This window comes from Lepidochelys kempii, chromosome 6 (genome assembly GCF_965140285.1).
Source record: "Lepidochelys kempii isolate rLepKem1 chromosome 6, rLepKem1.hap1, whole genome shotgun sequence".
Taxonomy (NCBI): Eukaryota; Metazoa; Chordata; order Testudines; family Cheloniidae; genus Lepidochelys; species Lepidochelys kempii.
Window position 1 is genome coordinate 257,626 of NC_136385.1, and position 22,647 is coordinate 280,272.

Consider the following 22,647-nt stretch of genomic DNA (forward strand, 5'->3'; position numbering starts at 1 on the left):
CTGCAGAGCCGGCACTCGGGGCGGGGGCATCGCTTGGAGCCTCCCTGGCCGCCCCTGCACCTAGGAGCCGGAGGGACGTGTCACCACTTCCCGAGAGCTGCATGGACCCGGGAAGGGAGCCTGTCAGTCCCGCCTCGACCCAACTTTTAATGGCCCGGTCAGCAGTGCAGGGGGTGGAGCCAGCATGGGGCAGGAGGCAGGGCAGTGTGGGGCCAGGGGTTGGGGCAGAGGAGGGGCCAGCACAAGGAAGGGAGTGGGGCAGTGCAGGGCAGGGGTGGGGCCAGCACGGGGCGGGAGGTGGGCAGGGGGTGAGTCAGGGGCGGGGCCGGCACAGGGCAGGGATGGGGCTGGCGGTAGGCAGGGGGCCATGGGGGGGCAGAACTGTGGGGCAGTGGGGAGTTACGGGGGGGCCCACAGAGGGTTACAAGATGAAGCCCATGATGGGGGGAGGGAGCAGGGGGTCACGGGGAGGGGTCGTGGGGAGGGCTGATGGGGCAGGAGAGCAGGGCAGGGCCATACAAGGGAGCAGAGAGCAGGCTCATGGGGAGACATTCAGCGGGGTCCAGAGCAGCCAGCAGTTTGGGGGACGGTAACACCGTCGCTGAGAACACAGACACCACCGGGGGCAGGCAGAGGTTGAGGGGCAAATCCCCGGTTTATTGGGACGGTTTTATGCTCACACCGTGATCCCAGGTGTAGACAGAGACAGGGGCCCCGGCACGGGGGTGGATTTGGAGCGAATCCCCGGGTTCACCAGGAAGGTTCACACACACACACATATTCACAAGCCCGTAAACAATGGGGGAGGCTGCGGGCGAGTTAGGCCCGGGGGAGGCGTGGGGAAGACGATAGGTCTGTGCCTTCCCCCCTCCTGCACAGGGCTGGGCAAATCCCCTCTGCAGCTCGCCTTCCGGACCGGGCCGCACGGGCCAAGCCAGACCTGGTGTTCAAATTAGAGAGCCCTTTCCCCAAGAGCCCAGCCCCTGTGCTGTGGGGCAGCCGGCTTGGCCCCGCTGGGGAGCCCAGCCCCTGTGCTGTGGGGCGGCGAGGACCACAGCTCCTTAGCTGGGGCTCTCCCAGGTACTGAACATGGGTCGTGCTGCGCCCCCTCCCAAGAGCCCCCACCCGCAGCCCCAGGGAGGGACCTGCCGGGGGGCAGAGCTGCAGGCGGCCGGTCCCCAGCCCCACACGGCTACGGCACGTTGACATAGTCGGAGTCAGCCGTCTGCTCATCCAGCGAGGCTGCGAGGGAGAGAGAGAGAGAGAACGGTGGGCTCAGCCCCAGGGAGAGGGGTGCAGGCGTCGGGACATGGGGCTGGGGGTCCCCGCCGGCCCGGGGGGCTATGGCTGCCTGGTGCGCCCAGCCTGGGGCTTCTTTCCACGGGCACAGCAGAAAGTGCGTGTCCGGGGCCTGCGGGGTCAGGGAGAGTCCCACGGGGCCTGGGGGCGGCTGGGTCACGCTCGGGGGGTGGGGTGGGGCTCAGGGGGCAGAGCTCTAACAGGGTTTCGGCTCCTTGTCGTCCACGTTCGCGTAGGAGACATTTTCACCTGCCCGGGAGAAAGGAAGGGGACTGTGGGTGAGGGACGCGTGCGCGGGGGCAGGACTGGCGCCCTCGGGTAGGGCAGGAAATGTTCCCCGCGGGACTCCGGAGGGGGCAACGTGCAGAGTCCCCCTCGTGCGTGCGAAAGGGAGCCGTGGGCCCACGCTCGCCAGGGCAAGTCACACAGCGGCTCCTCACAGGCGGGGCGTGAAGGCGGGACCCCCAGCTGCCAGCGCCGGCGTGAAAGGACTGGCCCCCCGACCCCAGCTGGGAGCAGCCGCAGCCTCGTGAGCCGGTCGCATGGAGCAGCCGCTCGGGGGGCAGGTTCCCACCCAGGGGACAATGCACAAGCCAGGCAATGCACACGCAGGAGTCACGCACTCACACGCACACGGGCTGCGCACACACTCATTCACACTCGCGCCAGGCGTGCACACACGCACACGGGCTGCACGCACACTCATTCACACTCCCGCCAGGCGTGCACACACGCACACGGGCTGCACACACACTCATTCACACTCACGCCAGGCGTGCACACACGCACACAGGCTGCACACACACTCATTCACACTCACGCCAGGCATGCACACACGCACACAGGCTGCGCGCACACTCATTCACACTCGCGCCAGGCATGCACACACGCACACGGGCTGCACGCACACTCATTCACACTCACGCCAGGCGTGCACACACGCACACGGGCTGCGCGCACACTCATTCACACTCGCCCCAGGCGTGCACACACGCACACGGGCTGCACGCACACTCATTCACACTCGCGCCAGGCGTGCACACACGCACACGGGCTGCACACACACTCATTCACACTCACGCCAGGCGTGCACACACGCACTAGGGCATATGCACACACACGCACGCACTTACCCTTGCCGCGACTGGGGCCTTTCTGCTTGTGGGGCCTGGTTCTCTCGGCCTCCAATGGAAGCACCTCCCTGCAGATGGGGAGGAGCAGAGGGGTGACCATGCGGGATGGGGCAGGGGCCCAGCCCCAGGGAAATGTGCTCAGGAAGGGGTCAGGCCCTACACTCCCACCCGGCAGCTCACCCTGTGTCCCCCCCTGCGCGCAGCCCCCCAGTACTCACAGATACTCCTTTTCCTTCTCCTCGGAGCCTGCAAAGCACAAGGCACAAGAGCGGGCTGAGAGGCCGTCAGCACCCGCACACAGCACCCCGCCCCAGGGCGAGCCATCCCAAAGCTGCCCCCCCGGCAATGTAACGTGGGGCACTGGCCCAGCCTGTGGCCATCTGGGTTCAGGTGTGGGGCGCTCCCCATGGCTCAGCGTGGGCCAAACTCACCCCCCCATGGCTTCCCCCAGGCCCAAGGGGCCTTTGCTGATGTGTCCTTAGTGGGGAACATTCCCACTTGGGGCTGTTGGTAACCCAGGAGACCCCAAAACACTGCTTTAGAGGGATCTAAGGTGGGGAGCGTGGGGTGTCTCCATGGGGGGCAAGGTCTCTTTTCGGGCAGTGGGTGGGGCAGGGTCTCTATGGGGCAGAGCAGTGGGGCAGGATCTCTTTGGGGGCAGGGCAGTGGGATAGGGTCTCTATGGGGTAGGGCAGTGGGGCAGGGTCTCTGTTGGGGGCAGGGGAGTGCAGCAGGGTCTCTATGGGGGCAAGGGGTGTGGCAGGGTCTCTATGGGGTAGAGCAGCGGGGCAGGGTCTCTATGGGGCAGGGCAGTGGGGCAGGGTTTCAAAGGGGGTCCGGCTGCAGTTCATGTCTCACTTACTTCCCCCCTCGGCTCCCTCCAGATTCACATAGTTCTCCTCTGAGTCTGAGAGAGAGAGACGCAACCTGAGTCGCCTGGCCCCATGACCCGGGGGGCAGATCAAAGTGCCCCCGCCCCACCCCGCTCTCCCATTCCCTCCCCCCTAAACCCCTCCCGCTGGGACTCCTGCCAACCTCAGCCTCCCCCCGCAGCGCTGGGCTGGAGACGGGACTTGGGGTGCAGAGCCAGGAGGGCCCCGCCCGTCGCGTCCTGCCCCCCACCCCCCCACCCCCCGGCCCCAGCACTCACTGATGTTCACGTAGCTCCCGTGGCTGTCCACGTCTGCTGAGAAACACAGGGGGTTAGAGACAGACACCGGACTGCTGCCAGCCCAGTGGGGGAACAGCGGGGAGGGGGCGGGCGCAGACTGCTGGCTGGCACTGCCTGGTGCTCCCCTGTGACGAAGTGGGACTGTTCTTAATGTTTCCTCTGAATAGTGTGGGGGTGCCTCAGTTTCCCCTAGGCAGTTCTTAAGTATCTAGGGGGTGGGGTAAGGGTGTATGATCATTGCAGAGCCCTCGAGGGCAGGTGTGTGCAGGGGTCTGGACACAGAGAATGGCCGACACCCTGTTTCCTGGCCACTGATGGCCTGGGCCCTTCCCCCCTGCGAGGTGAGAGCTAAAGGGTTGGAGAACAAAGGAATCCGGTGACCTCCTGGCCAGGGAAAGGGACAAAGCCCAGAGGAGGAGGGGCTGGGGGGAGTTTCAGTTTGGGGCTGGCTGGGACATGGAGTGAAGGGCAGACGTGGTTGTCTGGCTCACTGCCCCCCAAAATGGACCCGGCTGAGGGGTCCGGTCTCTGCACCTACAAGCTCTGTGTTAGACCATGTTCCTGTCGTCTAATAAACCTTCTGTGTTACTGGCTGGCTGAGAGTCACGTCTGACTGCAGAGTTGGGGGGCAGGACCCCCTGGCTTCCCCAGGACCCCGCCTGGGCGGACTCGCTGGGGGAAGCGCACGGAGGGGTGGAGGAGGCTGAATGCTCCAAGGTCAGACCCAGGAAGGTGGAGCCGGGGGAGCTGTGTGTCCTGCAGACAGGCTGCTCCCCGAGAAGAGACTGCCCCAGAGTCCTGCCCGGCTTCCTGGGGAGCAGTTCCAGAGCATCGCCCGGGGACTCCGGGACAACGCCCCACCCAGCATGGGCCGGGTCTCCATTCCCCCAGACCCCACTCACCAGTGCCAGATTCCCGGGCCTGCTTCAGGGACTCAAAGACCCTGTGGGGAGGAAGAAGTGGGGTCAGAGCGAGGTGCTTCCCGTCCTCCCCACCCCAGCTGGGACCCCCTCCTCTTCCTGTCCCAGCCAGGACCCTCACTCCTCCCTAGCCGGGACACCGTCCTCTTCCCGCCCAAGCTGGGACCCCTCTCCACAGCTGGGAACCCCTCCCTTCCCCAGCACAGTTGGGACCCCCTCCCCGCCCCAGCCAGGACCCCCTCCCCTCCCTAGCTGGGACCCCCTCCTCTTCCTACCCCAGCCAGGACCCCCACTCCTCCCTAGCTGGGACTCCCTCCTCTTCCTGCCCCAGCCAGGACCCCCACTCCTCCCTAGCTGGGACATCCTCCTCTTCCCACTCAAGCTGGGACCCCCTCCCCTTCCTAGCTGGGACCCCCTCTCCCCAGCCAGCACCCTCCCAGCTAACTGGGACTCCGCACCAATTACCCAGCTCCTGCTTAGGGATGTGACCTCTAGACAGAGCATCTCTCCCAGGGCTGGGGAAGGTCTCAGGGGAGCCGGGGCAAGGCCCATGGGGGAGCAGTGTGGGCGGAGGGGGAGCCCAGGTGTGGCCAGGGATTTGACACTTACGGGGTCTGCCGCGACTCTGTCCGCGGGGCAGGAGCTGTGAGGAGAGAGGGGGAGAGACGGTGACTCCCCCGCACAGACACCCCACCCCCACCCCGCACATGGGGGCACAGCAGCAGGCCGGGCAGGCTCTATGCCAGACGCTGGCTGCCACGTCTGGGTCCTGGCCGCCAGGGCAGTTCTGTCCCATTCTGCCGCGCTGCAGGGTGGTGGCAGCAGTGGGGAGCTGTAGAGCCGGGGGGGTCTCCGCAGGGCCTTTCAGGCCTGTTATCTTGGGCGGGTGTGTCTCAGGGGCGTGTATTGTGGGGGGTGCGATGCGGGGTGCATGTCTGGGGGTGCGTAGTGCAGGGTGCGATGCAGGGTGCGTGTCTCGGGGTGCATAGTGCGGGGGTGCCATGCGGGGTGCGTGTCTGGGTGTGCGGGGTGCGTGTCTGGGGGTGCGTAGTGCAGGGGTGCCATGCGGGGTGTGTGTCTGGGGGTGCATAGTGCGGGGGTGCCATGCGGGGTGCGTGTCTGGGGGTGCATAGTGCAGGGGTGCGATGCGGGGGGTGTGTCTGGGGGTGCGTGTCTCAGGGTGCATAGTGAAGGGTGCCATGCGGGGTGCGTGTCTCAGGGTGCATAGTGCAGGGGTGCAATGCGGGGTGCGTGTCTCGGGATGCATAGTGCGGGGGTGCCATGCGGGGTGTGTGTCTGGGGGTGCGGGGTGCGTGTCTCGGGGTGCATAGTGCGGGGGTGCCATGTGGGGTGCGTGTCTGGGGGTGCATAGTGCGGGGGTGCCATGCGGGGTGCATGTCTCAGGGTGCATAGTGCAGGGGTGCGATGCGGGGTGCGTGTCTGGGGGTGCATAGTGCAGGGGTGCGATGCGGGGTGCGTGTCTGGGGGTGCATAGTGCGGGGGTGCCATGCGGGGTGCGTGTCTCAGGGTGCATAGTGCAGGGGTGCGATGCGGGGTGCGTGTCTGGGGGTGCGGGGTGCGTGTCTGGGGGTGCATAGTGCAGGGGTGCGATGCGGGGTGCGTGTCTGGGGGTGCATAGTGCGGGGGTGCCATGCGGGGTGCGTGTCTCGGGGCTGCGTGTCTCTGAGGCGTGTCACACGGGGGTGCGCCGCGTGTCCCAGGGTTGCCCGGGATGTTTGGTCTCCGTCTGTCGCCGTGGTACTTACGAAACTGGAAATCGTCCTCGTCCTCGTCTAGAGAGAGGGGAAACAGTGCCTGTGACACCAGCCACGCAGCCCTCCACCCCCCCGGCCCCCGTCACCCGCGGGGCGCCCCGGGCCCCAGGTCACACGTCTGGGCCAGGGGCCAGGGCTGCGCTTTAGGAGAGCTGGAGACGAGCGGGAGAGGCCAGAGGAGAGCCCCAGACCCGGGCGAAGGGGCAGAGAACAGGCCTGTGTGACGATGTGACTCAGCAGGGAGGGGGGAGTGTTGACCTGGGAATGTGCCCTGGGGAGGGGAGACCTGAGAGCCTGTCACCTGAGCCAGGAGGGGGAGGGGGAGGTGACACCTCTGCCCAGGAATGTGAACAGAGGCTGCAGGAGGGGGCCTGCTGGGGGGGTTTAGTTTCAGTTCGGGGCTGGGGGGAGGAACGCAGGGAACCCCAGGGCTGGGGTCTAAGCTCCCTGCTCCCCCAGAAGGACGTGATTGAGGGGTCCTGGTTGTACCCACAAGCTCTGTTTTTGGACTGTGTTCCTGTTGTCCAATAAACCTTCTGTTTTACTGGCTGGCTGAGAGTCTCAGTGGATCCCAGGAAGAGGGGTGCAGGGCCTGGACTCCCCCACACTCCGTGACAACTGGTGGCAGCGGTGGGATCTACTGCACCCCGTGAACGGCGCTTCCTGCAGTAAGTGACTGGGGAGCAGTAAAACGAAGGGGAATCGACGGGGACCAGGCGTGCTGAAGATTCAGAGAGAGACGGTTTCGGGGGGCGGTTAACCCCTGGGAGTGTGTGACCAGAGAGAAAGACTTTTGCAGTAACAGGGTCCCCCGGGGGATTGCAGCGAGCGGTCCCAGGGGCGGAGGAGTCTGCAGCTCGACCCTGGCAAAGAGTCGGTGACCTCAAGAAGGACTGGCACACGAGGGGCTTTTCCTGGAAACCGTGGGAAGCTGCCCGGCCTGCGAGGGGCCAGCAGGGAGATGTACGCTAAACGCCTGAAGAGCGACCTGGTGGAGCTGTGCAGGCAGAGGGGGCTGCGCATCGGGAGGTCCACCAAGGAACAGCTGATTGCCCAGCTGGAGGAGAGGGATCGCTTGGATGACCCGATCCCTGTCCCTGAGGGAAGCTGCCCGGGGGACGCAGCGTGGGCCCTGGGGCCTGACCGGGCTGGGAGGGGTCAGACTGCTGCTGAGGACATCCCGAGACCCTTCCTACCTATGTCCGGGGGAGGGGTTGGGGGAAGCCCGGCGAATACCGAGGGCACCCTGACCCCGGCACCCAGCAGGGGATCCTCCCGGCGGAGCTCCCCATCCCTGGAGCGGAGGCGGCTGGAATGGGAGAGGGAGATGAAAATGAGGGAGCTGGAGGATCATGAAAAACAACGTCAACATGAGCAGGAGGAGAAGGAGAAACAACGTCAACATCAACATGAGCGTCAGGAGAAGGAGAAACAACGTCAACATGAGCAGGAGGAGAAGGAGAGGGAGCGTCAGGAGAAGGAGAGGGAGCGTCAGGAGAAGGAAAAACAAAGACAGCATGAACTGGAGCTGGCCAGGCTGAGGAGCAGTGGGGCCCCGGCTGCGGCTGCGGTGAGTGCGGGGGGACCCAAGACGGCAAGGAGCTTTGATAAGTGCTTCCTGGCCCAGCGGAAGGAGGGGGAGGACATGGATAGCTTCCTGACGGCCTTTGAGAATGCCTGTGAGCTGCACAGGGTTGACCCTGCAGACAGGCTCCAGTTCCTCACCCCCTTACTGGACCCCAAAGCCGTGGAGGTGTACAGCCGAATGACAGGGGCGGAGGCAGGGGACTATGAACTGTTCAAGCAGGCCCTGCTCCGTGAGTTTGGGCTGACCCCCGAGATGTACCGGAGAAGGTTCCGGAGTCAGCGTAAAACGCCTGAGGTCACCTACCTACAACTGGCCAACCGGATGCAGGGGTATGCCCGTAAGTGGACAGCTGGGGCCCGAGCTAAAGAGGACCTGCTGGACCTAATCGTACTGGAGCAACTGTATGATCAGTGCCCTTCCGACCTGAGGCTGTGGCTGGTGGACAAAAAGCTCGAGAACCCCCAGCACGCAGGGCAGCTGGCCGACGAGTTTGTGAACAGTCGGTCAGGGGGTAGCCGGGAGGAGTCCCAAAAGAACAGGCCCCCCCGATGCAGAGAGAGAGTCACCAGGGGGCCTCCCAGCGGGGAAATAGGGAGAACCCCCTCCCAAGGGGAACGCCTGGCGTCGGGCCCCTCCGACCTGCTCGAGGGGACCAACGTGACCTGAGCTGCTATCACTGTGGCCAGAGAGGCCACGTACGGTCCCAGTGCCCCGGGCTCAGGGACAAACTGAGCAGACCCAACCTACCCAGGGTTAACTGGGTAGGGACCCAGCTGGACGAGGGGCAGACGACCCAGGAAAGGGGGCCTACCAGTTTACCACCTGCCCCGGAGGGAAGAGTACCCCAGGCCAGCTCCACCAGAGGGCTGGAGGCTCTGGACTCAGGGTGCTCGGTTTACAGGGTGGGCGCGGGGCTGTCCCTCCGGAGAGAGTGCCTTGTTCCCCTGGAGGTGGATGGGAGGAAGGTCAATGGATACTGGGATACGGGCGCGGAGGTGACGCTGGCCCGGCCCGAGGTGGTGGCCCCAGATAGGGTGGTGCCCAACACCTATCTGACCCTGACAGGGGTGGGCGGGACCCCTTTTAAGGTGCCCGTGGCAAGGGTACACCTGAAATGGGGGGCCAAGGAGGGCCCCAAGGATGTGGGGGTACACCACCATTTGCCCACTGAAGTTTTGATGGGGGGAGACCTAGAGGACTGGCCAAGCAAGCCCCAGGCCGCCCTGGTTGTGACGCGTAGCCAGAGCCGGCGAGGGGCACTGCGCCCTGACCTCGGGGAGGGTACCACACCGGAGGCGCAGGACCCTACCCTGGTGGGGAGGGAGCGCCGAGGGGCACGGCTCAGAGAGGCGGAGGCCTCAGACCTGGCCACTGAGGGGGAACCGGGCCCCATCCCTTCCCCAGCCGCTGAGTTCCAGGCCGAGTTGAGGAAAGATCCCTCCTTGCGGAAGCTCAGGGACCTGGCCGACCTCAGTGTGGTACGGACCATGAGGAGAGGCTGCCAGGAGAGGTTCCTGTGGGAGAAGGGGTTCCTGTACCGAGAATGGGCTCCCACAAGGGAAGTAGAGTCCTGTGGGATCAGGAGGCAGCTGGGGGTCCCCCAGAAGTATCGCCGCAGGCTCCTGTACCTGGCCCATGACATCCCCCTCGCAGGGCACCAGGGAATCCGGCGCACCCGGCAGAGGTTGCTACAGAACTTTTACTGGCCCGGGGTCTTTACCACGGTCCGGCAGTATTGCCGATCCTGTGACCCTTGTCAGAGGGTGGGGAAGGCCCGGGACAAGGGGAAAGCGGCTTTGAGACCTTTGCCCATCATAGAGGAGCCTTTCCAGAAGGTGGCCATGGACATCGTGGGGCCTCTCAGCAGGACGACCCGGTCGGGGAAGAAATACATTCTGGTGGTGGTAGATTTTGCCACCCGCTTCCCCGAGGCAGTGCCCTTAGCTTCCATTGAAGCAGACACCGTGGCCGATGCGCTCCTGACCATTTTCAGCCGAGTGGGGTTCCCCAAGGAAGTCTTGACAGACCAAGGCTCCAACTTCATGTCGGCCCTGCTCCGGTGCTTGTGGGAGAAATGTGGGGTCCGGCATGACTGGGCCTCAGCGTATCACCCCCAGTCCAACGGGCTGGTGGAGAGGTTTAACGGGACGCTAAAGATGATGCTGAAAACCTTTATGAACCAGCACCCGCAGGACTGGGACAAGTACTTACCTCACCTGCTGTTCGCGTACAGGGAGGTGCCCCAGGAGTCTACCGGATTTTCGCCTTTCGAACTGTTATATGGCAGGAGGGTGAGGGGCCCCCTGGACCTGATGAGAGACGAGTGGGAGGGGAAGGCCACTCCCGATGGAGAGTCAGTGGTGGAGTATGTCCTGATCTTCCGAGAGAGACTGGCTGAACTCATGGGCCTGGCCAGGGAGAATCTGGCCAGAGCCCAGAGGAAGCAGAAGGTCTGGTATGACCGCACGGCACGGGCCCGTGCCTACGCCACCGGGGATCCGGTGATGGTTCTCATCCCAGTGAGAAAGAACAAACTACAGGCCGCCTGGGAGGGCCCTTTCAAGGTCGTCAAGCAGCTCAATGAGGTAAACTATGTGGTGGAGCTGTCGAACCGGGCACACCACCGCCGGGTGTACCATGTGAATATGATGAAGCCATATTATGCCAGGGGGAATGTGGTGTTGGCCGTGTGTGGACAGTGGGAAGAGCAGGGAGATGACCCTTTTGTAGATCTATTCCCTGGGACCAGAGCTGGTTTCCCCCTGGAAACAATTCCCCTCTCGGATCAGCTAACCCCTGCCCAGCAAGCTGAGGTCAGGGAGGTGCTGCATCCGTACCGACAGCTGTTTTCCAACCAGCCTGGACGCACTAATCTGACTGTCCACCGGGTGCAGACAGGGTCGCACCTGCCGATAAGATGCTCCCCCTTCTGAGTCACAGGGAAAACTGCTCAGGACCTGGAAAGAGAGGTCCGGGACATGCTGGCTTTGGGGGTGATCCAGCCCTCTGCCAGCCCTTGGGCCTCGCCGGTGGTGCTGGTCCCCAAAAAGGACGGGTCGGTCCGGTTCTGTGTGGACTATCGGAAGCTCAATGCCATCACTGTATCTGATGCCTACCCCATGCCCAGGCCGGACGAGCTCCTAGACAAGCTGGGAGGAGCTCGGTACCTTACCACCATGGACCTTACAAAGGGCTACTGGCAAGTGCCGCTGGATGCAGATGCCCGACTGAAATCGGCCTTTATCACCCCTCTGGGGCTCTATGAGTTCCTGACCCTGCCTTTCGGCCTCAAGGGAGCGCCGGCCACCTTCCAGCGCCTAGTGGACCAGCTCCTGAGGGGGATGGAGAGTTTTGCCGTGGCGTATATTGATGACATCTGTGTCTTTAGCCAGACCTGGGAGGACCACGTGTCCCAGGTTAGACAAGTGCTGGACCGACTCCAGGGGGCTGGGCTGACTGTAAAAGCGGAGAAGTGCAAGGTGGGGATGGCGGAAGTATCTTACCTGGGCCATCGGGTGGGGAGCGGCCGCCTAAAGCCGGAACCAGCCAAGGTGGAGGTGATCAGAGACTGGCCCGCTCCCCACACCAAAAAGCAGGTCCAAGCCTTTATTGGGATGGCAGGATACAACCGAAGATTTGTGCCCCACTTTAGCGCCATCGCCACCCCCATCACGGAGCTATGCAAGAAGGGGAAGCCAGACAAGGTGGTCTGGACCGAGCAGTGCCAGGTGGCTTTCCGGGCGCTGAAGAAGGCTCTGGTCAGTGGCCCAGTTCTGGCAAACCCAGACTTTGACAAGCCCTTTGTGGTGTTCACCGACGCCTCAGACACGGGACTGGGGGCGGTGTTAATGCAGGAGGATGAAAAGGGGGAGAGACACCCCATCGTGTACCTGAGCAAGAAGTTGCTACCCCGGGAGCAACACTACGCGGCCATCGAGAAGGAGTGCCTGGCCATGGTGTGGGCCCTCAAGAAACTAGAACCCTATCTCTTCGGGCAGCACTTCACCGTCTACACCGACCACTCTCCCCTGACCTGGCTGCACCAGATGAAAGGAGCCAACGCCAAACTCCTGAGATGGAGCCTGCTCCTGCAGGATTACGACATGGACGTGGTCCACGTGAAGGGAAGTGCCAACCTGATAGCGGATGCGCTGTCCCGGAGAGGGGGCCCCGAACTTCCCCAGGTCACTGGTCAGCGTGACCCCGCTCAGTTCAGTCTCAAAGGGGGGAGAGATGTGACGATGTGACTCAGCAGGGAGGGGGGAGTGTTGACCTGGGAATGTGCCCTGGGGATGGGAGACCTGAGAACCTGTCACCTGAGCCAGGAGGGGGAGGGGGAGGTGACACCTCCGCCCAGGAATGTGAACAGGGGCTGCAGCAGGGAACCTGCTGGGTGGGTTTAGTTTCAGTTTGGGGCTGGGGAGAGGAACACAGGGAACCCCAGGGCTGGGGTCTAAGCTCCCTGCTCCCCCAGAAGGACGTGATTGAGGGGTCCTGGTTGTACCCACAAGCTCTGTTGGGGGCTGTGTTCCTGTTGTCCAATAAACCTTCTGTTTTACTGGCTGGCTGAGAGTCTCAGTGGATCCCAGGAAGAGGGGTGCAGGGCCTGGACTCCCCCACACTCCGTGACAGCCTGTGAGGGGCGGTTAAACCTGGGTGCTCAGTGCAGAGACAAGACGACTGGGGGGCCGTGCAGGTAGGTTGGGGGGGCTGGAACCAGGACGGGGTCCGTTCTGTCCCCTGAGGCAGGACAAGCAGCGATGGGCGTCGTGTGCAGTCAGGGTGCGTGAGCTCGGACGTGAGCGAACCCGGGACGGGCTGGGGGGTCCTCGTCCCTGGGGGGTTCTCGGAGCCGCTGTAGGGTTCCTGACCCTGCCTCGGCGTCGGGGCTGGACGCGGTGGTGGCCTCTCAAGGTCCTCTCCAGCCCCGCGTCTCTACGATTCTCCATCCAGCCAGCCCCCCATCTCACCCCCCTGCCCTGGGGGTGCTCACTGTCCATGCTCCTGGGGCCCACAGGAGGCCGTGGGCTTGCGGCGATGCTGGTGCCAGCAGTAGGATCAGGGGGGAACAGGAGGGTGAGTTGTGCTGGGGGCCCTGCCCCAGGGTAAGGGGTGGGGCAGCTGTCCTGCACCGGGGACTCACCTGACATGTAGCGTGGCCCCAGATCCCGAGGCAAGTCCCTGCAATACACAATGGGCAGAGGGGCAGCGTGGGGGGCCGGGGGCAGCACCGCGGGGGTGGGGGTGGGAGACGGGGAGGGGGTGGGGGGGGCGTAGCACTTACCTGGGGGAAACCAGCAGCTCTGCGGGGGGGGGGGGGATGAGTCAGTGATGTCACCTCATTAACAAACAGCCCAACCTCCCTCCCTCGCCACCCTTCCCTGCCCCTTGTACCCGCCTGCTCCCCGTCTCCCCTCCCCCGCCCCTAGCCCCAGCCCCGTCTCCCCTCCCCCATCCCTTGTACCCCCCAGTCCCTGCCCCCCCTGCCCCTAGCCCCCACCCCCGTCCCTAGCCCCTAGCCCCCAGCCACCCAGGCCCGTCCCCCCGCCCCTAGCCCCCAGCCCCGTCCCCCCTCCCTCATCCCCCATCACTCACTTCTCCGGCAGAGCCCGCAGAGCAGCAAGCAGCCCCCCAGGGGGATGAGCGCCCAGCCCCCCACCCAGCCGCTCACTGTGCCCTCGGCCCAGGCCATGGGCAGCTCTGTGGGGAGAGAAATGGGAGAGAGACGGGTTAGAACAGCAGAGACACCCCCCCTCCCCGCCCCGTGGCTGCTGCACCTGGGCTAGCCTGCAGTGCCCTGCCTGGACAGAGGGATGGGCCAGACACAGCCCCCCCACAGCTGGCACAGCCCCCAGTTCCTGGCCTGCAGTAGGCACCAGCGCCCAGCCCCCAGTGATGAAGTGGGGATTTTCTCTTGTTCTGTTGTATGTGAGCCTATGTGAGTCTTACTGTTTTGCATGAAGGCTGTGTGTGCCTCAGTTTCCCTGTGTATTGCACCAATGTCTAGCTGGTGAGATGTGTGACTTTTGCCGGGGTTGCTCCAGGTGCCTGCAGGGATGCTATGGCCGCCCCTTTGTCACCTGAGACCCAGGAGAGGGATGCGACCAGGGGACTCTTGGCCCAGGACTGAGGAGGAGCAATGGGCCAGGCAGCTGGAAGGAGTCAGTCTCGGCTGGCTTGGGGTTCACAGGGAGGGCCAGAGATGGACTGGGCTGAAAGTCACTGATTTCTGTGCTAACAAGCTCTGCCCTACGCTGTGTTCCTGTCGTCTAATAAACCTCTGTTTTCCCGGCGGGCTGAGAGTCAGGTCTGACTGCGGAGTTGGGGGGCAGGACCCTCTGGCTTCCCCAGGACCCCGCCTGGGCAGACTCGCTGTGGGAAGCGCAAGGAGGGGCAGAGGAGGCTGAATGCTCCGAGGTCAGACCCAGGAAGGCGGAAGCCGGGTGAGCTGTGTGTCCTGCAGACAGGCTGCTCCCAGAGAGGAGACTCCCCCAGAGTCCTGCCCGGCTCCGTAGGGAGCAGTTCCAGAGCATCGCCCAGGGACGCCGTGACAGGTGGTGGCAGCAGCGGTGGGATGTACAGCACCTCGTGGACAGAGCATCCTGCACTAAGTGACAGGGGAGCAGTAAAACGAAGGGGGATTAGCGAGAGACGGGAGTGCTGGAGGCTCCTAGAGGTGCGGATCCAGGAGGCGGAGGAGCCTACGGCTTAACCCCAAAAGAAAGTGGACCCCTGAGAAGGGCTGTTGCCCTGAAGGGGGTTCCTCCCAGGGACCGTGGGGAGCTGAGTGACCACTTGGGAACGGCGTGGAGATGGCCTATAACCATCCCCTTAAGAAGGACATTGTAGAGCTGTGCAGAGAGAGGGCCGGACATTGGAAAGCTCCCTAAGGCACAGCTGATTGCTCAGTTGGAAGAGGAGGATCGTTCTAAGGAGCCGGTTCCTGACCCAGGTGGGGACGCGAGAGCAGCTGAGCGTCCGGGAGACCTGTGTCCCCGACCAGCTGGGAGTCGTCGGTGGATCTGAGACAGATGGAATTGGAGCTGGGATCGAAGGAGTCAGAGGACCATGAGAGACGGGGAAGGCATGAGGCAGAACAGCGGGAGAGACAGCGACAGCAGGAACTGGCGATGGCTGAGCTGAGAGGCAGAAGGACCCGCCCAGGGGTGCATGGGCATGGACCCCAGGGTGCCAATTCTGCAGGGAACCTCAACACTAAATCACTGCCCCAGGTTAAGGAGGGAGGAGATATAGCGCGGCCTGTGGGAAGGGTGGCAATTGGAACCAGGCTGGCCCTACAGAAAGGCTCCGTGTCTAGTCCCCTTCTTGGGTCCCAAGGCCGTAGACTCCGTCAGCCCGATGGGTGGGGAGGTGGACAGGCTCCCACTCCTGGTCCCAACCTATATGTCTGTGTGGAGTTTCCTGGGGCCAGGCCCCTCGGACCCCCAGTGAGAGCGGAAGGTGATGGTCAATGGGGAGACATTCCTGGGGTGGCGAGACCCTGGGACGGCGAGACCCTGGGACAGAGAGAACTCTTGTCAGGCCCCGGGTGGTGCAGCCTCAGATGCTGAGGGGCTGGGTGAGCTGGGTGAGGGTCCCAGGGACGAAGCCCCTCGCCCTGTCTATGGCCCAGGTCCCTGTGCAGACCCAGGAGGGGTGGGGCTGGCTGGCCATTGGGGTTCTCCAGGACACCAGCTGCGTGACCCTGTTGTGGGGGGACTGTGTCTCTTTGGGACAGGATCCAGGCCCTGCTCCTGTAACTGCCAAGGGTTTGAATTTGAATCCAGGGAACCAATCGGCGGAGAGGGAAATGGTCAGTGAAAATGCAGATGACCTGGCTGGCAGCAGGGAGGAGCGGCTAAGCTCGGGATACCTGCCTGCCTGTAACCGGACCCCTGGGGTCGAGTGGGATGGAGAGATGCTCCCCATCCCCCTGCACATGGGGGAGGGGGCTCAGGCTGGCTCTGATGCTGTGAGCAAAGCAGCAAGCTCGCTGCCTATCCCCACTGGGACAGCAGGGGCGAAGCTGAGCCCAGGGGGATCGGAGACCCAGCTCAGTGTGGGGAACCACAGCCAGGGCAGGACAGCTGCCAACCAGGGCTGCCTTGTCCAGAGCCTTGGGACACCTGCCTGTCACAGAGGAGTCTTTTCAGAAGGTGGCCCTGGGCTTGGTGGGGGACGGATGGGAGGGGAAGGCCTCCCCCGATGGAGAATCAGTGCTGGAGCATGGACTGACTTTCTGGGAACAGCTCGCTGAGCTCCTGGGTCCGGCCAGGGAGAACCTAGCCAGGGCCCAAGGGAGGCAGAAGATCCGGTACGACCGCTCGGCCTACGGCACCGGGGACCAGGTGAGGGGTCTCGTCCCGGTGAGGAAGCATAAGCCGCAACCTGCCTGGGACGGGCCCTTCAAGGTCATCCAGCAGCTGAATGAGGAGAACGATGTGGTGGAACTGCCCAGCCGGGCTCACAGCCACCGCGGGGACCAGTCAACGTGATGGAGCCGTACTGGTGGGTCTCTTCCCTGAGACAGGAGCCGGCCCCTTGCTGGAATCAGTTCCCCTCTCTGACCAGCTCACCCCTGCCCAGCAGGCAGGGGTCAGAGAGACGCTGCATTCGCATCCACAGCTGTTCTCCAGCCGGCCTGGGCTCACTAACCGAGCCGTCCACTGGGTGGAGAGGAGAGCCGGCCCTCCCATCATGTGTTCCCCATTCAGAATAAGGGGGAACACAGCCCGGGCCCTGGAGGGAGAGGTGAGAGACATGCTGGCTTTAGGGGCGGTCCAGCCACCCACCAGCCCCGGGGGCCTCTCCCGTGGGGCTGGTCCCCAGGAAAGACGGGTCGATCCCAGTCTGTGTGGCCTCTCAGAAGCTCAATGCCATCACTGTGTCTGGTGCCTCCCCGTGCCTAGGCCTGACGAGATCCTAGACAAGCTGGGGGCGGGGTGGGGGGGACTCGGTACCCCATGACCAGGGATCTCACCCAAGGCTACTGGCAGGTGCCTTTGGATCCAGATGCCAGGTTGAAACCTGCTTTTGTCACCCCTTTGGGGCTGTACAAGTCCCTGGTCCTACCTTTCAGCCTCAAGGAGGCTCCGGTCACCTGCCAGCGCCAGGGGGATCAGCTACTGAGGGGGATGGAGAATTGTACCCTAGCCAACATTGATGATATTTGTGACGTAAGCCAGACCTGGGAGGACTACGTGTCCCAGGTGAAGAGGGGGCCGGGTCGCCTCCAGGATGCAGGGCTGACTGTAAAAGCTGGGACGTGCAAGGTGGGGATGGCAGAGGGGTCGTACCTGGGCCGCAAGGTGGGGAGCGGCTGCCTAAAGCCAGAACCGGCCAAGGTGGGGGCGATCAGAGACTGGCCTCCGTCCCAGACTGAGAAACAGGCCAGGCCTTTATTGGGATGGCGTGTCACTGCCAGAGGGTCGTGCCCCACTTTAGCTCTGTGTCGGCCCCCATCACTGAGCTGCGCAAGAAGTGGAAGCCAGACAAGGTGGTCTGGACCGGGCAGTGCCAGAGGGGTCTCTGCATGCTGCAGGAGGATCTGGTCAAGGGCCCGGTGCTGGGAAACCCAGACTTTGACAAGCCCTATATGGCGTTCTCCGATGCCACACACACAGGGCTGGGCACGGTGCCGAGGCAGGCCAATGCAAAGGGCGAGAAACCCCCTCATGTCCCTGAGCAGGAAGCTGCTGCCCCGGGAGCAGGGCTATGCGGCTGTGGAGAAGGAGTGCCTGACCCTGGGGTGGGCTCTTAAAAGGCTGCAGCCGTACCTATTTGGGCGGTGCTTTACTGTGGACACTGACCACTCGCCCTGCCATGGCTGCACCAGATGAGAGGGGCCAATGCCAAGGTCCTGAGGTGGAGTCTGTCCTTCCAGGAGTATGAGCTGGAGATGGTCCCCGTTAAGGGGAGTGCAAATGTTATAGCCAATGCGTTGTCCCGGAGAGGGGGGGCCTGAACTTCCCCAGGTCACTGGTTAAAGTGACCCTTCTCCGTTCGGTCTCAAAAGGGGGAGAGATGTGAGGAAGTGGGGATTTTCTCTTGTTATGTTGTATGTGAGCCTATGTGAGTTTTACTGCTTTGCATGAAGGCTGTGTGTGCCTCAGTTTGCCTCTCGTATTGCACCAATGTCTGGGTGGTGGGAATAAGGGGGTGTGACTTTTGCGGGGATTGCTCCAGTTGCCTGCAGGGATGCTATGGCCGCCCCTTCGTAACCAGGAGCGGGATGTGACCAGGAAGCCAGACAAAGGCCGGAGGAGGAGCAAGGGGCAGGGCAGGGGCCAGGCAGCTGGAAGGAGTCGGTCTCCGCTGGCTTGGGGCTCAGGGGGGGACCAGAGCCCTGGCTCTGGGCTCCCCTCCCCCCAAGATGGATGTGGCTGAAAGTCACTGATTTCTGTGCTAACAAGCTCTGCCCTACGCTGTGTTCCTGTCGTCTAATAAGCCTCCTGTTTCCCCGGCTGGCGGAGAGTCATGTCTGACTGCGGAGTTGGGGGGCAGGACCCTCTGGGTACCCCAGGACCCCGCCTGGGCGGACTGGCTTGGGGAAGTGCCCGGAGGGGCGGAGGAGGCTGGAGGCTCCGGGGTCAGACCCAGGAAGGTGAAGCCGGGTGAGCTGTGTGTCCTGCAGACAGGCTGCTCCCCGAGAGGAGACGGCCCCGGAGTCCTGCCCGGCTTCATGGGGAGCAGGTCCAGGGGGCAGGTGTTGCTACCCCACGGGGTGCCCCAGGGCAGGCAGCTCCCCGGCAGCCCCCGTGGGCACAGCAGCCAGCCCACAGGCTGGGTATCATTAACCCCACGGGTGCCGAGTGCCCACAAGGAAATAGGGCTGGGGCTGGGCGAGGGGAAAGGGGCCGGGCGGTAAGCACTAGTGACACATGGAGGGGCTGCCCCCTGTTACAGGGGTGAAGGGCAGCACCACGGCCTGGCCCTGAGCCCCTCGATTCCAGTCCTCCCCTCCCCCAGATGTTTCCAGGATGTGGTGAGGCGGTGGGGGGGGACAAGGACAGGAAGCGAGAGGGGCCATTGGCCCCACTCTATTAGCATCAATGGGGCCAGACCCCAGGCTGGCATCATTTGGCCATAGCTCCATCGGAGTCAATGGGGCCTGTCCTGGTCTGTGCCCCGTAGGCCCCAACCCCACCCGTGTGGGGCCTGGCTCCCTGCCCCGCTCCAGCACTGAGCTGCCCCTGCCCACACCCTTCCTGCATGGTGTCACCTGAGCTCCGGGACACAGCCCCCCAGCCCCACCCCTCGCGCCGTGGGGCAGGACGGCAGGGACAGGGCAGCTCCCCCCCTTGCTGTGGGGCAGGACGGCAGGGACAGGGCAGCTCCCCCCCTTGCTGTGGGGCAGGACGGCAGGGACAGGGCAGCCCCCCCCCCGTGTTGTGGAGCAGGACGGCAGGGACAGGGCAGCTCCCCCCCCCGTGCTGTGGGGCAGGACGGCAGGGACAGGGCAGCTCCCCCCCTTGCTGTGGGGCAGGACGGCAGGGACAGGGCAGCCCCCCCCGGTGCTGTGGGGCAGGACGGCAGGGACAGGGCAGGCCCCCCCCCCCGTGCTGTGAGGCAGGACGGCAGGGACAGCGCAGCTCCCCCCCCGGTGCTGTGGGGCAGGATGGCAGGGACAGGGCAGCTCCCCCCTCGTGCCGTGGGGCAGAACGCGAGGGACAGGACAGCCCCCCCACCCCGGTGCTGTGGGGCAGGACAGCAGGGACAGGGCAGGGCCCCCCCCCGTGCTGTAGGGCAGGACGGCAGGGACAGGGCAGCCCCCCCCGCCCCCCCCCAGTGCTGTAGGGCAGAACGGCAGGAACAGGGCAGCTCCCCCTCGTGCCGTGGGGCAGGACAGCAGGGACAGGGCAGCTCCCCCCCTTGCTGTGGGGCAGGACGGCAGGGACAGGGCAGCTCCCCCCTCGCGCCGTGGGGCAGGATGGCAGGGACAGGGCAGCCCTCCCCCGTGCTGTGGGGCAGGACAGCAGGGACAGGGCAGCCTCCCCCTTGCTGTGGGGCAGGACGGCAGGGACAGCGCAGCCCCCCCCTCCCGGTGCTGTGGGGCAGGACGGCAGGGACAGGGCAGCCCGCCCCCCGGTGCTGTGGGGCAGGACGGCAGGGACAGGGCAGCTCCCCCCCCTTGCTGTGGGGCAGGACGGCAGGGACAGGGCAGCCCCCCCCCCCCCCCCGTGTTGTGGAGCAGGACGGCAGGGACAGGGCAGCTCCCCCCCCCCGTGCTGTGGGGCAGGACGGCAGGGACAGGGCAGCTCCCCCCCTTGCTGTGGGGCAGGACGGCAGGGACAGGGCAGCCCCCCCCGGTGCTGTGGGGCAGGACGGCAGGGACAGGGCAGGCCCCCCCCCTCCCCGTGCTGTGAGGCAGGACGGCAGGGACAGCGCAGCTCCCCCCCCGTGCTGTGGGGCAGGACGGCAGGGACAGGGCAGCTCCCCCCCTTGCTGTGGGGCAGGACGGCAGGGACAGGGCAGCCCCCCCCCCGGTGCTGTGGGGCAGGATGGCAGGGACAGGGCAGCTCCCCCCTCGTGCCGTGGGGCAGAACGCGAGGGACAGGACAGCCCCCCACCCCGGTGCTGTGGGGCAGGACGGCAGGGACAGGGCAGGGCCCCCCCCCGTGCTGTAGGGCAGGACGGCAGGGACAGGGCAGCCCCCCTCCGCCCCCCCCAGTGCTGTAGGGCAGAACGGCAGGAACAGGGCAGCTCCCCCTCGTGCCGTGGGGCAGGATGGCAGGGACAGGGCAGCCCCCCCCCCCGTGCTGTGGGGCAGGACGGCAGGGACAGGGCAGCTCCCCCCTCGCGCCGTGGGGCAGGATGGCAGGGACAGGGCAGCCCCCCCCCGTGCTGTGGGGCAGGACAGCAGGGACAGGGCAGCCTCCCCCTTGCTGTGGGGCAGGACGGCAGGGACAGGGCAGCCCGCCCCCCGGTGCTGTGGGGCAGGACGGCAGGGACAGGGCAGCTCACCCCGTGCTGTAGGGCAGGACGGCAGGGACAGGGCAGCTCACCCCGTGCTGTAGGGCAGAACGGCAGGAACAGGGCAGCTCCCCCCTCGCGCCGTGGGGCAGGATGGCAGGGATAGGGCAGCCCCCCCCCCCGTGCTGTGGGGCAGGACAGCAGGGACAGGGCAGCTCCCCCCCTTGCTGTGGGGCAGGACGGCAGGGACAGGGCAGCTCCCCCCCCCGTGCTGTGGGGCAGGACGGCAGGGACAGGGCAGCCCGCCCCCCGGTGCTGTGGGGCAGGACGGCAGGGACAGCGCAGCTCCCCCCCGTGCTGTGAGGCAGGACGGCAGGGACAGGGCAGCTCCCCCCGGTGCTGTGGGGCAGGACAGCAGGGACAGGGCACCCCCAGCCCCCCCACTCTGGCCGGGCGCGTCGCTCACCAGCGCTCAGGGATCCGTCTGTGGGTCTGCGGCGGGCGGGTGTGACTGCACTTCGCCTGTTCCGGGGCTTCCTGTCAGAGCGTCGCCTCCCCCTGCCCCACAGCTGCCTGCCGCTTCCGACAGGGCCCCCAGCTCGGGGGCGGGGACACAGGGCCCCCCCCCCCCCGGCCAGCACCCAGCGGGGTTGCATTGCCTTCCCTTGCCCTATCCTACCTCCTCCCTGCCACAGCACAGCCCGCCCGGCCTAGGGCCACCTGCGACCTCCCCCATCACCACAGCCCCCCAGCTGCTATGGGGCAGGGCAGCCCCTCTGGCTGTGGGGCTGTGTTTCATTGTGTGCCATGCCTGGTCCAACGAGGCCCCGATTTGGGGTCTGCACGCCTCCCCCCAGCCCCGCATACGCCCTATGGTCTGGGTGCTGCCCTCCCAGTGCGTCATGCACCTCCCGGCCCGTGCCCCTGACAAACCCTCCTGGCGCAGTGCCCTGGGGATATCAGCACTGTCCCCCCGCCCCCATTGCCCTCTGGGGTGCCGATGTGACCAAGTGGGACTGTTCTCACTGTTCTCTCTGAATACTGGGTGGGCGCCTCAGTTTCCCCTAGGCCTTTTTTAAGGACCCAGGCGGTGGGATCGGGGGTGTGATTGTTGTAGAGCCCTAGAGGGCCAGTGCGATGATGTCGGCCAACACCCGGTCTCCTGGCCACTGATGGCCTGGGCCCCTCCTCTGCAAAGGTGCCAACGGAAGGTGTTGGGGAGCAAAGAGATCAGGTGGCCTCCTGGCCCGGGAGAGAGACACAGGCCAGAGAAGGGGCTGGAGAGTTTCAGTTTGGAGCTGGCTGGGGAAAGCAAGGGAGGCCCGGACCCGGCTCCAAAATGGACCCAGCTGAGGGTCCTGTTCTCTGCACCTACAAGCTCTGTGTTAGACCATGTTCCTGTCGTCTAATAAACCTTCTGTTTTCCCGGCTGGCTGAAAGTCACGTCTGACTGTGGAGTTGGGGGGCAGGACCCTCTGGCTTCCCCAGGAGCCCCGCCTGGGTGGACTCGCTGTGGGAAGCGCAGGGAGGGGCAGAGGAGGCTGAATGCTCCGAGGTCAGACCCAGGAAGGTGGAAGCCGGGTGAGCTGTGTGTCCTGAAGACAGGCTGCTCACAGAAAGGCGACTGCCCCAGAGTCCTGCCTGGCTTCGTGGGGAGCAGCTCCAGAGCATCGCCCAGGGACCCCGTGATAGTGGCGTGGGGACCCGTTCACAGTGCCTTGGGGGGATGTTGTGGCTCCCCCGGGCGGGGCACGGTGTGGAGACGATGCGGCTCCCCCCGGGCAGGGCAGACCACACTGCGGGGATCGCTCCCCCGGGCAGGGCACAGTACAGCTACCCCAGGCAGGGC

The 22,647-nt window shown here is 65.1% G+C and overlaps 1 protein-coding gene across 4 annotated transcripts; it reads right to left on the reverse strand.

The window, feature by feature from the left end:
- Nucleotides 1–632: 632 nt before the first annotated feature.
- Nucleotides 633–21,310, reverse strand: LOC140912241 (uncharacterized). Of its 4 annotated transcripts, XM_078853049.1 has the most exons (11): nt 21,265–21,310; nt 13,482–13,586; nt 13,030–13,067; nt 6,290–6,316; nt 5,133–5,166; nt 4,506–4,546; nt 3,583–3,615; nt 3,295–3,339; nt 2,651–2,678; nt 2,433–2,500; nt 1,104–1,242 (listed from the first exon to the last, which is right to left on the reverse strand). In XM_078853049.1, exons 3-11 carry the CDS (start codon nt 13,034–13,036, stop codon nt 1,193–1,195), a joined length of 333 nt encoding a protein of 110 aa, XP_078709175.1. In that variant the 5' UTR covers nt 13,037–13,067; nt 13,482–13,586; nt 21,265–21,310; the 3' UTR covers nt 1,104–1,192. The 4 variants fall into 4 exon arrangements, with proteins under 4 accessions (XP_078709173.1, XP_078709174.1, XP_078709175.1 ...); XM_078853047.1 differs by lacking the exon at nt 2,651–2,678 and having other exon boundaries at nt 633–1,242; XM_078853050.1 differs by lacking the exon at nt 3,295–3,339.
- Between the last annotated feature and the right edge of the window lie 1,337 nt (nt 21,311–22,647).

What these genes read in the sequence shown, in the direction of transcription:
- LOC140912241 (XM_078853047.1), bottom strand. An exon ending in CGGGAGCTACGTGAACATCA is followed by an intron (nt 3,340 to 3,582) that starts GTGAGTGCTGGG and finishes TCTCTCTCTCAG; the next exon opens with ACTCAGAGGAGAACTATGTG. An exon ending in AGGCCCCAGTCGCGGCAAGG is followed by an intron (nt 1,243 to 2,432) that starts GTAAGTGCGTGC and finishes TCTCCCTCGCAG; the next exon opens with CCTCGCTGGATGAGCAGACG.